The sequence below is a fragment of the Schistocerca nitens genome, chromosome 8 (assembly GCF_023898315.1).
Source record: "Schistocerca nitens isolate TAMUIC-IGC-003100 chromosome 8, iqSchNite1.1, whole genome shotgun sequence".
Classification (NCBI taxonomy): Eukaryota; Metazoa; Arthropoda; class Insecta; order Orthoptera; family Acrididae; genus Schistocerca; species Schistocerca nitens.
This window is the reverse complement of record NC_064621.1, coordinates 227,339,686-227,354,591: the sequence shown is the minus strand read 5'-3', so window position 1 is coordinate 227,354,591 and position 14,906 is coordinate 227,339,686. Positions and strand designations below refer to the sequence as shown.

Here is a 14,906-nt window from a genome sequence, read left to right as displayed (position 1 = left end):
GTTCTGGTAAATTAATGACTGAAAAGTATGAAGGGGTACAGTGTGTGGAAGAGAAAGAGTGATCATTTCGAGCCAAAATACTCCTTTAAGGGGCTCCGGAAAGGCTCAAAATCATGAAAAGTTCAATTTTTACTTTTTTGCGTTTTCTGAATCTGCAGACTATTACCTTTTAATAGATATATAATTTATTCAATTCCGAAGACTACAACTATTTTTAAATTTTTTTTGAAATGTGTTCTACATGGGCGTGACCCTCTGTGGCGCAGTTAAACTGCTGTCAAATGGTGTTATTATTAACGTCCGTGTTCATCAGGTACATTTTAGTGATGTGAGATAAAGTATGTGTTGTGGCTAACCTGTGATTCCTTTGAGAACCGACATATCAAATATTTCATTCACAACTCAAAACCCCAATGAAAGTGTAAATAGTGTTATATGGTCGAGAATCCCCAAGACTGTATTTGTTGGAATAGAAACACTTCACTTTGGTGTGTATGATGCTGTTACGACTTTCAATGATGGCAACATTGTAAGGTGCAAGGTATTTAGAAATATGGGAGTGAAGATAGGTTCTAACATGGTACGAGCGATGCTTGCTTTAGACAAGGAACGCCTTCGGGCTGCAGACAGGGCTGTAAAGAGTCTAGAAATACAAGCAAGAGTAAACAGGAGGAGGAACAAGAGGAAGCTGGAGGAGGAGTTTGCAGAGGATGAAGATAATCCATCCTATGGACCTGGAATGCACTAAAAAGTTAATCCAATCTTTGTCGCTCGATTCCCAAAACTTTTATTTTCTCATACTAATTACATGTTTTCTAAGGATCTTCCAAACATATTTGTTTCAAACTTTCAGTAAATGTTACACAGTACCTTCTGCATAATTTAACACAGCCTTTTTCCAAAAAACTGTATATTTTTGAATATATAAATAAAAAATTGCAAAAAAATGTTGTGAATTTTCATTACAATTGAAAAAAAATCATCTTTAATAACTGAACTAAAATTTTGTAAAATCCCTGTGTTAAGTTGTAGCCCATATTCCAATAAATAATCTGTAAAAAGTTCAACTTCCTACCTCAAATACTTTGTGAGGAAAGATGTAATTTATAAGCGTTATTTTAACATTGCAAGTATAAGGCGTTCCGGAGCCCCTTAAAAGGGAAATAATAGAAACGATTGCACTATACTTCTAGTTAGTATTAAATAACTTGTATGAAATCATCTGTAATTGCTGTTAACGATGAAGAAGTCAATCAATCACGATATCACATAGTCTAAAATGAGAGAGAGAGAGAGAGAGAGAGGATCTACCTCTAGACCTGAAATTAAACTCGAATACGCAAAAGCAAACCGAGAGAGGTGGCGCAGTGGTTAGGACACTGGACTCGCATTCGGGAGGACCACGGTTCAAACCTGCGTCCGGCCATCCAGATTTAGGTTTTCCGTGATTTTCCTAAATCGCTTCAGGTAAATGCCGGGATGGTGCCTTTGGAAGGGCATGGCAGATTTCCTTCCCCATCCTCCCCTAATCCGAGCTGGTGCTCTGTCTGATCTCGTTGTCGACGGGACGATAAACGCTAATCTCCTACTCCTCCGCAAAAGCAAAATTCTGCTACTGCACAAACATGTCAGCACAGCTATAGCGTATTGAATAAAGATTTTTCTCGTACACGTGACTATAGTGCTGCCATACTGCCTTTCTTTGACGCCCATTTCTACCGAAAGTGTGCGTGGTGCGACATTACGTTACAGGTATTTTCGTATTATTGTGTTCTACAATTCCCGTTGTCACGTCCAAGAGCGCGATTGTTTGTTTTCCCTGTACGTTCACCTTTCAGTGCGGTACAATTGAAAGTCACCTCGGTCGTAGAAGTCCGCATTGCAGGAAAAAGGCAGGAGTCATTCGGTGCCGTGTCAAGAGAATGCGGGGAGACAGGCAAAATTTAATAGCGGCAAGAAGCAGCATGTGTGACAATGTCCTATAGAGAATTAGCTGCGGCGTCGTTGTGGAGTGAAAATACCCAATTGGACAACTGCCCGCGACCCTTCACATTGTCAGCATCTAGTAACCACTGCTGCATATTTCGGTAGTATGCTGCTGTCACCGTATCCACCTTACCAGCGTAATCTATTAAAAAAAAAAAAAAAAAAAAAAAAAAAAAAAAAAAAAAAAAAAAAAAACACTCGTCTTTGCCTGGGAATGTAGTGATACACCTAAAACACGCCATGGTGATTGGTGCTTAGCAACCAATCTTATGTATTGGTCCGTCACAGTTACAACATTTTAGTTGCAATCTCAAGCTTTCTTAAGTGCAATAATCAGTTACAGACAACAGCTAGGGACGGCTTTGTGAAGTTCAAAATTTCGTACCCGATGTTGAAAGCTGATGCTGATTTTCAATTTTTCCACTATCTCTTGCACTGTAATACACCGGTCTTCGAGCACTATGACCTCCACCTCCCTGACGATTCCCAATTCTTCCCAGAGAGACAGTCTACCGTTTTCTTCTTCGTCGTTCAGGCTTGTGTTCATCACACACTTGTCATTTGACGGTGGATTGTTGAAGTACACTTCCACCAACGCATGATGAAGTGGTCGAGCATTCTTTCCCGTCAAAGCAGAAAACGAATTACCGCACGGTAATCCAGGTTACCAATGACATGCGCCATTTTGTTTTGGCCCCACTAGCAGCCTGCCAGGGCGCCAGGGTGCTGTGGCGCGGGGAATTCCACGTGTATCAGAACTGCAAACAAACCAATATAAAAACAATTACGTAACTTTGTTTTTTCGAGCTGATAACTGAAACTTCGTGTCTCCTGTTGTAAGCTAACACCATACTACAATACTTGTTCAAACTTGCGCGCCGGCCGCGGTGGTCTCGCGGTTCTAGGCGCGCAGTCCGGAACCGTGCGACTGCTACGGTCGCAGGTTCGAATCCTGCCTCGGGCATGGATGTGTGTGATGTCCTTAGGTTAGTTAGGTTTAAGTAGTTCTAAGTTCTAGGGGAGTGATGACCACAGCAGTTGAGTCCCATAGTGCTCAGAGCCAGCCAAACTTGCGCTTCCTGTTGCATAATCGGAAGTACCCCTATTAAGAATGATTTGTCATATGGCCAACATTATGCAGAGTCTTAGCGGTATAAATACAGATGTTTTTATTGCTAACTGAGGACAGTGTACCGAACGACGTTACTTTAGTATTTAATTCATTTGCAGACTAATAATTACAGCTATTAGGAGTAGTATGTTTCTAGATTGGTTAGTTCCTCCAAGTACGAGGGTTGCCTAGAAAGTTAATCACCGCATTCCTTTCTTCAAATGTTCCTTATTGAACATAATGCGAATTACACACACGAAAGGTTGGTGTGTTGTCTACACACCCTATTTTTTAATGTAATGTCCATCCCGTTCTATGGCCTTCCTCCAGGCCTTCCTCCAGCGCGGAACAAGGGCGTGTATGCCCTTTCGGTACCAATCCTTGTCCTGGTGGCGGAGCCAGTGTTTCCCTGTGTGAGTCACCCCCTCCTCGTCCTAAAAATGTCTTCCACGAATGGAATCCTTTAATGGACCAAACAAGTCGAAGTCCGAGGGTGCTAGGTCAGGGCTGTCAGGTATGACAGCCGTGGACGGTCTCCTGACCGCTGCAAATCGTGGAGCTCCGCCGAACAGCCTTTTGATGACCTACCGTCCGTGCCCAGCGACTAACTGTACTTCCGTCGACATCAGATGATCCATAGACTGCACAAGCGTTTCTCAATATTCTCCACAGTTTCTTTCTCTGCAGTTAGAAATTCAGTGACGGCACGTTGCGTGTAAAGTATATCACGTACAGACGCAATTTTGAAACTGTCCTTCAGCTACGTTATCAGTCTAAAGTGACGGAAATTGGCGCGTTCACTCGGGAGACTTCAAATAAAACGGACGTAACGTTTCGCATTCATATTATTGGTTTCGGCTGAGGAAAAAATGCGGTGCATTACTTTCTGGGCAGTCCTCGTACGTGTGGAAAGAGCAACCATTAATGTTTTCTCCCCTTGGCCCTAGGTTAGGTGTTGAACGGTGTACACATATACGCAAAACGGTTAGTGTGTACTGACAGGGGTGCAGTTACAACCGTGCAGAAAACATCAGATAGTAAGTTATGTAACGAGTTTGCTGGAAGACTATTAGACGCAGAGGAAAGACAACTAAGACTCTTAAGTGGATACGCACAAAAAGAATCAATGATCACAATATCTACACTTACACCCGTAACACCCTATGCATTGAATATGATACAACACACCATCGTTATACGGCAGAATGCGATTTTTAGCGTACATCGATATGTGTGAATGCACAGTGCCAAAGTACGCAGTTACCGAGATACAGCCTTTTAAGAGCCGTTTCTTGTTAGCCCCACGATTGAATAAAATGCAGTCAATGCAAAACCGTAAGCAGTTCTTCGTTTATCTTAGAAAGCACATACATGTATAAGTTTTATGCCAATAAATTTTATTCTAAAAGTGAATCCCAATATGAAACTGCTACTAAGATTGTCATAATGATTTTTCTGACGGAATATTGTAGGAGCCGACGTTGACCAAGGTTGCTATGGGTTAGGAGTCGAGCGGTGGTGTGGGAGTGATCCGTTGCTACATCCAGAGACATCAAGAACACAGCGATATCTAGAATGACACTGTCAGGATGAATACACAAATTAATGTAGTTGTTCCGTAGTGCCGAGCAGCGCTGTTCAGCGGGTGCCGCAGGTGAATGAGCAGCGGGTGACACTAGGGCATGCGGGCTGCAGCGTGGGAAGTGAGTAGGCGTTTCTGTTACTGGGCGCATCGCAATACAGGGCGGCTCGATACCTCATTGCTCTTGTGGACAGCTCGTCGTGTGCTTAGGTGAGTGAAGCCGACTGCACGTTTCAGGAGGACAGGCCTTGGTCTCCGATCTTGGGACGACCAAGACTACAGCAGATGCTCACGGAACGACCAGGGAGCTGCCCAGATGCGCCACGCCATGTCATATATTGACGATATACCGTGACGATATACAGAAGAAATATTGAATTTAATTGATGAAAGGAGAAAATATAAAAATGCAGTAAATGAAGCAGGCAAAACGGAATACAAACGTCTCAAAAATGAGATCGACAGGAAGTGCAAAATGGCTAAGCAGGGATGGCTAGAGGACAAATGTAAGGATGTAGAGGCTTATCTCACTAGGGGTAAGATAGATACTGCCTACAGGAAAATTAAAGAGACCTTTGGAGATAAGAGAACCACTTGTATGAACATCAAGAGCTCAGATGGAAACCCAGTTCTAAGCAAGGAAGGGAAAGCAGAAAGGTGGAAGGAGTATATAGAGGGTCTATACAAGGGCGATGTACTTGAGGACAATATTATGGAAATGGAAGAGGATGTAGATGAAGATGAAATGGGAGATAAGATACTGCGTGAAGAGTTTGACAGAGCACTGAAAGACCTCAGTCGAAACAAGGCCCCGGGAGTAGACAACATTCCATTAGAACTACTGATGGCCTTGGGAGAGCCAGTCCTGACAAAACTCTACCATCTGGTGAGCAAGATGTACGAGACAGTCGAAATATCCTCAGACTTCAAGAAGAATGTAATAATTCCAATCCCAAAGAAAGCAGGTGTTGACAGATGTGAGAATTACCGAACAAACAGTTTAATAAACCACGGCTGCAAAATACTAACACGAATTCTTTACAGACGAATGGAAAAACTAGTAGAAGCCGACCTCGGGGAAGATCAGTTTGGATTCCGTAGAAATACTGGAACACGTGAGGCAATACTGACCTTACGACTTATCTTAGAAGAAAGATTAAGGAAAGGCAAACCTACGTTTCTAGCATTTGTAGACTTAGAGAAAGCTTTTAACAATGTTAACTGGAATACTCTCTTTCAAATTCTAAAGGTGGCAGGGGTAAAATACAGGGAGCGAAAGGCTATTTACAATTTGATCAGAAACCAGATGGCAGTTATAAGAGTCGAGGGACATGAAAGGGAAGCAGTGGTTGGGAAAGGAGTAAGACAGGGCTGTAGCCTCTCCCCGATGTTATTCAATCTGTATATTGAGCAAGCAGTAAAGGAAACAAAAGAAAAATTCGGAGTAGGTATTAAAATCCATGGAGAAGAAATAAAAACTTTGAGGTTCGCCGATGACATTGTAATTCTGTCAGAGACAGCAAAGGACTTGGAAGAGCAGTTGAACGGAATGGATGGTGTCTTGAAGGGAGGATATAAGATGAACATCAACAAAAGCAAAACGAGGATAATGGAATGTAGTCGAATTAAGTCGGGTGATGTTGAGGGTATTAGATTAGGAAATGAGACACTTAAAGTAGTAAAGGAGTTTTGCTATTTGGGGAGCAAAATAACTGATGATGGTCGAAGTAGAGAGGATATAAAATGTAGACTGGCAATGGCAAGGAAATCGTTTCTGAAGAAGAGAAATTTGTTAACATCGAGTATAGATTTAAGTGTCAGGAAGTCATTTATGAAAGTATTTGTATGGAGTGTAGCCATGTATGGAAGTGAAACGTGGACGGTAAATAGTTTGGACAAGAATAGAAGCTTTCGAAATGTGGTGCTACAGAAGAATGCTGAAGATTAGATGGGTAGATCACATAACTAATGAGGAGGTACTGAATAGGATTGGGGAGAAGAGGAGTTTGTGGCACAACTTGACCAGAAGAAGTGATCGGTTGGTAGGACATGTTCTGAGGCATCAAGGGATCACCAATTTAGTATTGGAGGGCAGCGTGGAGGGTAAAAATCGTAGAGGGAGACCAAGAGATCAATCCACTAAGCAGATTCAGAAGGATGCAGGTTGCAGTATTTATTGGGAGATGAAGAAGCTTGCACAGGATAGAGTAGCATGGAGAGCTGCATCAAACCAGTCTCAGGACTGAAGACCACAACAACAACATACCGTGTTGACTCGCCCGTTCTGAGTTGGCCTATTTGGCTCTGAGCTCGACAAGTAATGATTTCAAAAAATTTAGATGTGCACACTGAATTCGTTTTTGGGTGCTACAATATACTGAAAACAGGCGCAATGGATATTTATGTTGTGTAGTAACATACGTGACGTACACCTTGTATGGACTTAATGTAAGTGTTAAGGCTTACCAAACATCCCAGATAAGCCTGAGGAACATTGTGCGATTCCTCCACAGCGGCCTCTGTTGCGTCCTATAAGGACTCTGGTGGGTCAGGACGATTACAAACCGCTCGTTTTAGCATGGGCCATGCATTCTCAATAAGGTTATAGCTGCAGAATATGGAAGCCATTCCATTCAACTGATTCTATGCTCCACTAGGAGGGTCTTCATAAGACTATGTCGACGGAGGCGTATATTATCATCCATCAGGGTGAAACCCCACTCCAATACGTTGACCAAATGGAGTCACAATGCGTGCAAGGATATCATCCCGATATTTCACTCGTCATCCTCCCATGTAATGGCACAAGGGTTGTCTGCGGCCGTAGGTAATTCCTATCCAAAACATGACTGAACCGCCTTGATAAGGATGGCCGTCTACTATACAGTAAGGATGCAGACGTCGTCCTCGTTGCCCCCATGTACGAATATCAGTATTTCCAGGGTGGAGACTGATGCGCGTCTCATTAGAAAAGATCCTTGTATCCCATTGCGGCCTCTTCCACAAAAAGTGGTTTCGTGCAAATGCTAGACGAGACCCGCTCAAAACTCGATTTCGAGGAGGAGCCTTGTGAGATCTTCTGGAACGCAATCCTTTCTCATGGAGCCTATTTCTCATCGTTTATGTTGACTTTTGCAGCTTTTTAGAAGTGCCGCCGTAGACGTATAGCATTGTGTTGAAGGTTTCTGCTTGCTTTTATACGCAGATATTGGTGCCGCACACCTGTTGTTTTTCTTCCACGTACACTTTATGAAACATCCCCTTAGAAAAATTTATAATTTACTGTGCTGGAAAACCTCTTACATTATTTGATTTTCAAACAGCTGAGCAGAACTGAACGTACTCAGACACTTCTCTCTTTACTTATTCTGATCAACACTAAACTGACACACAATATTTTCAGCGCAACGCAGTCTGACTTTCAATAATCCCTACAAAAGTATGGCCCTGACTAACAATAACGTATGTTGATGTTGTTGTGGTCTTCAGTCCTGAGACTGGTTTGATGCAGCTCTCCATGCTACTCTATCCTGTGCAAGCTTCTTCACCTCCCAGTACCTACTGCAACCTACATCCTTCTGAATCTGTTTAACGTATTCATTTATTGGTCTCCCTCTACGATTTTTACCCTCCACGCTGCCCTCCAATGATAAATTGGTGATCCCTTGATGCCTCAGAACATGTCCTACCAACCTATCCCTTCTTCTAGTTAAGTTTTGCCACAAACTTCTCTTCTCCCCAATCCTATTCAATACCTCCTCATTAGTTATATGATCTACCCATCTAATCTTCAGCATTCTTCTGTAGCACCACATTTCGAAAGCTTCTATTCTCTTCTTGTCCAAACTGGTTATCGTCCATGTTTCACTTCCATACATGGCTACACTCCATACAAATACTTTCAGAAACGACTTCCTGACACTTAAATCTATACTCGATGTTAACAAATTTCTCTTCTTCAGAAACGATTTCCTTGCCATTGCCAGTCTACATTTTACATCCTCTCTACTTCGACCATCATCAGTTATTTTGCTCCCTAAATAGCAAAACTCCTTTACTACTTTAAGTGTCTCATTTCCTAATCTAATCCCCTCAGCATCACCCGATTTAATTTGACTACATTCCATTATCCTCGTTTTGCTTTTGTTGATGTTCATCTTATACCCTTCTTTCAAGACACTGTCCATTCCGTTCAACTGCTCTTCCAAGTCCTTTGCTGTCTCTGACAGAATTACAATGTCATCGGCGAACCTCAAAGTTTTTACTTCTTCTCCATGAATTTTAATACCTACTCCGAATTTTTCTTTTGATTGAATAACATCGGGGAGAGGCTACAACCCTGTCTCACTCCTTTCCCAACCAACTGCTTCCCTTTCATGCCCCTCGACTCTTATAACTGCCATCTGGTTTCTGTACAAATTGTAAATAGCCTTTCGCTCCCTGTATTTTACCCCTGCCACCTTCAGAATTTGAAAGAGAGTATTCCAGTTAACATTGTCAAAAGCTTTCTCTAAGTCTACAAATGCTAGAAACGTAGGTTTGCCTTTTCTTAATCTTTCTTCTAAGATAAGTCGTAAGGTTAGCATTGCCTCACGTGTCCCAACATTTCTACGGAATCCAAACTGATCTTCCCCGAGGTCCGCTTCTACCAGTTTTTCCATTCGTCTGTAAAGAATTCGCGTTAGTATTTTGCAGCTGTGACTTATTAAACTGATAGTTCGGTAATTTTCACATCTGTCAACACCTGCTTTCTTTGGGATTGGAATTATTATATTCTTCTTGAAGTCTGTGGGTATTTCGCCTGTCTCATACATCTTGCTCACCAGATGGTAGAGTTTTGTCATGACTGGCTCTCCCAAGGCCATCAGTAGTTCTAATGGAATGTTGTCTACTCCCGGGGCCTTGTTTCGACTCAGGTCTTTCAGTGCTCTGTCAAACTCTTCACGCAGTATCTTATCTCCCATTTCATCTTCATCTACATCCTCTTCCATTTCCATAATATTGTCCTCAAGTACATCGCCCTTGTTTAAACCCTCTATATAGTCTTTCCACCTTTCTGCCTTCCCTTCTTTGCTTAGAACTGGGTTGCCATCTGAGCTCTTGATATTCATACAAGTGGTTCTCTGCTCTCCAAAGGTCTCTTTAATTTTCCTGTAGGCAGTATCTATCTTACCCCTAGTGAGACAAGCCTCTACATCCTTACATTTGTCCTCTAGCCATCCCTGCTTAGCCATTTTGCACTTTCTGTCGATCTCATTTTTGAGACGTTTGTATTCCTTTTTGCCTGCTTCATTTACTGCATTTTTATATTTTCTCCTTTCATCAATTAAATTCAATATTTCTTCTGTTACCCAAGGATTTCTATTAGCCCTCGTCTTTTTACCTACTTGATCCTCTGCTGCCTTCACTACTTCATCCCTCAGAGCTACCCATTCTTCTTCTACTGTATTTCTTTCCCCATTCCTGTCAATTGTTCCCTTATGCTCTCCCTGCAACTCTGTACAACCTCTGGTTCTTTCAGTTTATCCAGGTCCCATCTCCTTAAATTCCCACCTTTTTGCAGTTTCTTCAGTTTCAATCTGCAGTTCATAACCAATAGATTGTGGTCAGAATCCACATCTGCCCCTGGAAATGTCTTACAATTTAAAACCTGGTTCCTAAATCTCTGTCTTACCATTATATGATCTATCTGATACCTTTTAGTATCTCCAGGATTCTTCCAGGTATACAACCTTCTTTTATGATTCTTGAACCAAGTGTTAGCTATGATTAAGTTATGCTCTGTGCAAAATTCTACAAGGCGGCTTCCTCTTTCATTTCTTCCCCCCCAATCCATATTCAGCTACTATGTTTCCTTCTCTCCCTTTTCCTACTGACGAATTCCAGTCACCCATGACTATTAAATTTTCGTCTCCCTTCACTAACTGAATAATTTCTTTTATCTCGTCATACATTTCATCAATTTCTTCATCATCTGCAGAGCTAGCTGGCATATAAACTTGTACTACTGTAGTAGGCATGGGCTTTGTGTCTATCTTGGCCACAATAATGCGTTCACTATGCTGTTTGTAGTAGCTAACCAGCACTCCTATTTTTTTATTCATTATTAAACCTACTCCTGCATTACCCCTATTTGATTTTGTATTTATAACCCAGTAATCACCTGACCAAAAGTCTTGTTCCTCCTGCCACCGAACTTCACTAATTCCCACTATATCTAACTTTAACCTACCCATTTCCCTTTTTAAATTTTCTAACCTACCTGCCCGATTAAGGGATCTGACATTCCACGCTGCGATCCGTAGAATGCCAGTTTTCTTTCTCCTGATAACGACGTCCTCTTGAGTAGTCCCCGCCCGGAGATCCGAATGGGGGACTATTTTACCTCCGGAATATTTTACCCAAGAGGACGCAATCATCATTTAATCATACAGTAAAGCTGCATGTCCTCGGGAAAAATTACGGCTGTAGTTTCCCCTTGCTTTCAGCCGTTCGCAGTACCAGCACAGCAAGGCCGTTTTGGTTAATGTTACAAGACCAGATCAGTCAATCATCCAGACTGTTGCCCCTGCAACTACTGAAAAGGCTGCTGCCCTTTCTTCAGGAACCACATGTTTGTCTGGCCTCTCAACAGATACCCCTCCGTTGTGGTTGCACCTACGGTACGGCCATCTGTATCGCTGAGGCACGCAAGCCTCCCCACCAACGGCAAGGTCCATGGTTCATGGGGGGGGTCAATAACCTATACCTTTCATGAATCACTTACCTCACAAAAATCTGCGTTACTCGAACTACTGCAATACAGCGAGCGCCAATATTGCCAGCTAAATAAAGGATGCTAACTACTTATAGGCGTAGTTAGCAAATGAAAGATTTTGATAGAGAACAAACAATGTATTTACCTTAATAATGTTCAAAAGTCATCATGTATATATCAGTTCATGATATCAAACATTACAAATTTACTCTTTCTGATGGACACACGTCCAGATCGTCCGCTCTCAAAATTCTGCCATCTCTTTCTCCACATCTACCACTGCTGGCGGCTCACCTCCAACTGCGCAACGCTACGCGCTGTTCACTAGACTTGGCCACTGTTTCTATGTTTCGATACAGTGTATCGATACGTGGAACTGTTTCAGTGTTTCAGAACGGCTACGGTTCACTGTTTCGAAACAGTGGTGTTTCATTCCGCCCCTGTCTCGGATAACTGGACCAGATTCGATCTCGAGACAGACACAGAAACTGTATCGTTGTTTCAAAATAAGGCTGTTTCAGTCCAACTGTGATTGGAAGGGATTAATTGTATCGAAACAGTGATGTTTCATTCCCCTCTGTGTCGGGCGAGATTCGGGCTCGGCACAGGTACTGAAACACATTCAACATACCACTTCATGAAACACATTCAAGAGTGTCGAAATCTTTTCGACAAGCAATAGCATGAAGCTTAAGATATCCGAAAATAAAGCTTTGTTTCTAGCTGACTGTCATATTACGAAATGGCGTAACACCTGCTTTATAAACACTAACCAAACAATAAAACAACGCATACTATTCACATTGAAAATAATAAATATGTGAAAATCATTCAGTTAAATTACACTTTTTGATAATATACGCTTTTTTGTTCATGTACAGTAATCATATTAAGAAACGTAAGTAAGCCTACAACATTTTGAATAAAAAAAAGGCATAGAGTGACAGTTATTAGACATATACATAAATTTGATGTAGGTGTAATTGCAAGAAATCTGTTTGACATATCACTGATAGTGTAATGATGAACGGGAAGGACCAGGAAGCATGGTGAATTTATAGTAACGGTTCGAAACACCTTGAAAGACAAATTTTTTTCTGTTATATTTTGTTATTTATTCGAATTATTTGGCGTTATTTGTGAGTCTATAGTCACTGTGTTTATTATGCTCAATGATTCCCTTTGTGTGCATGGAAATTAGCAGGATGGGTATATTACCCATACTAACGGAATGTGGGAATCCCAGTAGCATATCCGTTGTTTCTGCCGTTTGCTCCCACTTCCAGTTCCGTTCGTGGTGGTTCTTCTGTCTTCAGCTATGGCTGTCCTCAGCCAATTGAAAAATATGAAAGTCACATGACACGAAAGCAGAGCATTTGCTGCAGGAAATACGAAACTGCCAAGACGCCTAAGTGATAATTTAATACTTCCAGCGATATGATTAGCGCTCTTGCACCTCATTTGTGTTTATGTGGACATACTTATACAGTAGACGGTCAAGCCACCGCCGCACAAATAACGACATAGAGTGCGACATACACCTGTCTCACTCCCTGCTCAATGAGAGTGAGTATACAGAGCCTCTTATCATACGCTACTGTTGCTTTAACCCTCCTGAAGCAACACTTCTCTCGTAAGGACACAGAACACGTACTGCGATCCAGAATGAGATTTTCACTCTGCAGCGGAGTGTGCGCTGATATGAAACTTTCTGGCAGATTAAAACTGTGTGCCCGACCGAGACTCGAACTCGGGACCTTTGCCTGTCGCGGGCAAGTGCTCTACCATCTGAGCTACCGAAGCACGACTCACGCCCGGTACTCACAGCTTTACTTCTGCCAGTACCTCGTCTCCTACCTTCCAAACTTTACAGAAGCTCTCCTGCGAAATCTTGCAGAACTAGCACTCCTGAAAGAAAGGATATTGCGGAGACATGGCTTAGCCACAGCCTGGGGGTTGTTTCTAGAATGGGATTTTCACTCTGCAGTGGAGTGTGCGCTGATATGAAACTTCCTGGCAGGAGAGCTTCTGTAAAGTTTGGAAGGTAGGAGACGAGGTACTGGCAGAAGTAAAGCTGTGAGTACCGGGCGTGAGTCGTGGTTCGGTAGCTCAGATGGTAGAGCACTTGCCCGCGAAAGGCAAAGGTCCCGAGTTCGAGTCTCGGTCGGGCACACAGTTTTAATCTGCCAGGAAGTTTCAAGTACTGCGATGTTTACAGGTGTCGCGGTTGCCGCAGACTGAGCCTACCGTCCCCTCACGGTACAAGTAAGAACTGTTTACACTAGAATAATACTACAAACAAACGTATTTATGGATCAAAACGTTCAGTATTAAGGATTCCGCATATGCAACATTTATTTTGACCACTGTATCTTTTAGATTAAGTAGTAATAGGCATCAAAAAAGACTGACAGAACTTCGATTCTTATTGTATTATTATACAACATTGTTTACACTAATTGGATGGACTACGACCATTGTATATCATTTTGTGTTGTGATTATAATTGTTAATTGTATAATTTATGATGCGTCATATCTATACAGCGAGTGATAAAGATGATTCAGCAAATAAATAAATAATAATACTATACGCACTGTGGGCCATTCTCAGTAGTGCCTGGTTTTACAGCGGGCGCCGCGTCAGCAAGGTGAAGACGCTGCGACGCGCCATCGATTACATCCGGCAGTTGCAGCTGCAGCTCCAGCTCCACGCCGCCGGCGAGTGCCTGCACCCTCAGCGTCCTGACGTTGACGACGACGTCTCTACGTCGCCGTGGACACGTATCCCCGACTGCTGTGAAGTAGGTCTCTTGCTGCTCGGCCCTTTTCGCTGCGTCTACTCCTACATCTGTTTGCCGCGCATTACTGGCATAGCATATATATTTAACTGGGCCATGTATTAAGTTTCACTTTCTTTCCTCTCGCGGATGGAGCATACAAAGAGCCAACGACAGTATATCACTCTGTTGATCCGTTGTGGACTTTGCTGTTTTCTTTGGCTTGTATTTGTGTTTATTGTTCACCTACATTTGTATGCCTCTGTATTGATTCAGACTTTTATTTGTTTGACAATTATGTTTCCGACAATCTACACTTTTCTTCACTTGTAATTTTGTGCCTGCGATTCTTAGTATGCATGTATTTTTTTACTTTTACTGTAACGCATTGATTTCTTTGGCTTTGTAAATCCCCTTACTGTGAGTATTGGATTAGCTCGTAGACCTTGGGTGTCACCGCAACTCTTCGAATCTCACTTTGGAACACACTAATTTTTAGGTATGCAACATGTTTTTTTTTCTTTTTTTGTTGGTTGTTACCTCGTGCTCTACACTTATACTTAGGAAGGTGAAGTTTTTACTGGTTCCTTATGGTGTGATTTTATGTTATCTATTCGTCAGCACACAACTTCTCAACCGGTTGTATTTTTAGACCCTAATTGACACATTCCTCAGTTCATTTCTGGGATAT

At 42.2% G+C, this 14,906-nt stretch overlaps 1 protein-coding gene across 1 annotated transcript in view; it reads left to right on the top strand.

Moving 5' to 3' along the window:
* LOC126199493 (uncharacterized) overlaps positions 1-14,906 on the top strand; it is a 124,094-nt gene that overhangs the window by 71,829 nt on the left and 37,359 nt on the right. The window contains exon 3 of the mRNA XM_049936415.1: positions 14,068-14,239. Coding sequence (XP_049792372.1) covers positions 14,068-14,239 — 172 coding nt within the window. The remainder of the gene's footprint in view (positions 1-14,067; positions 14,240-14,906) is intronic.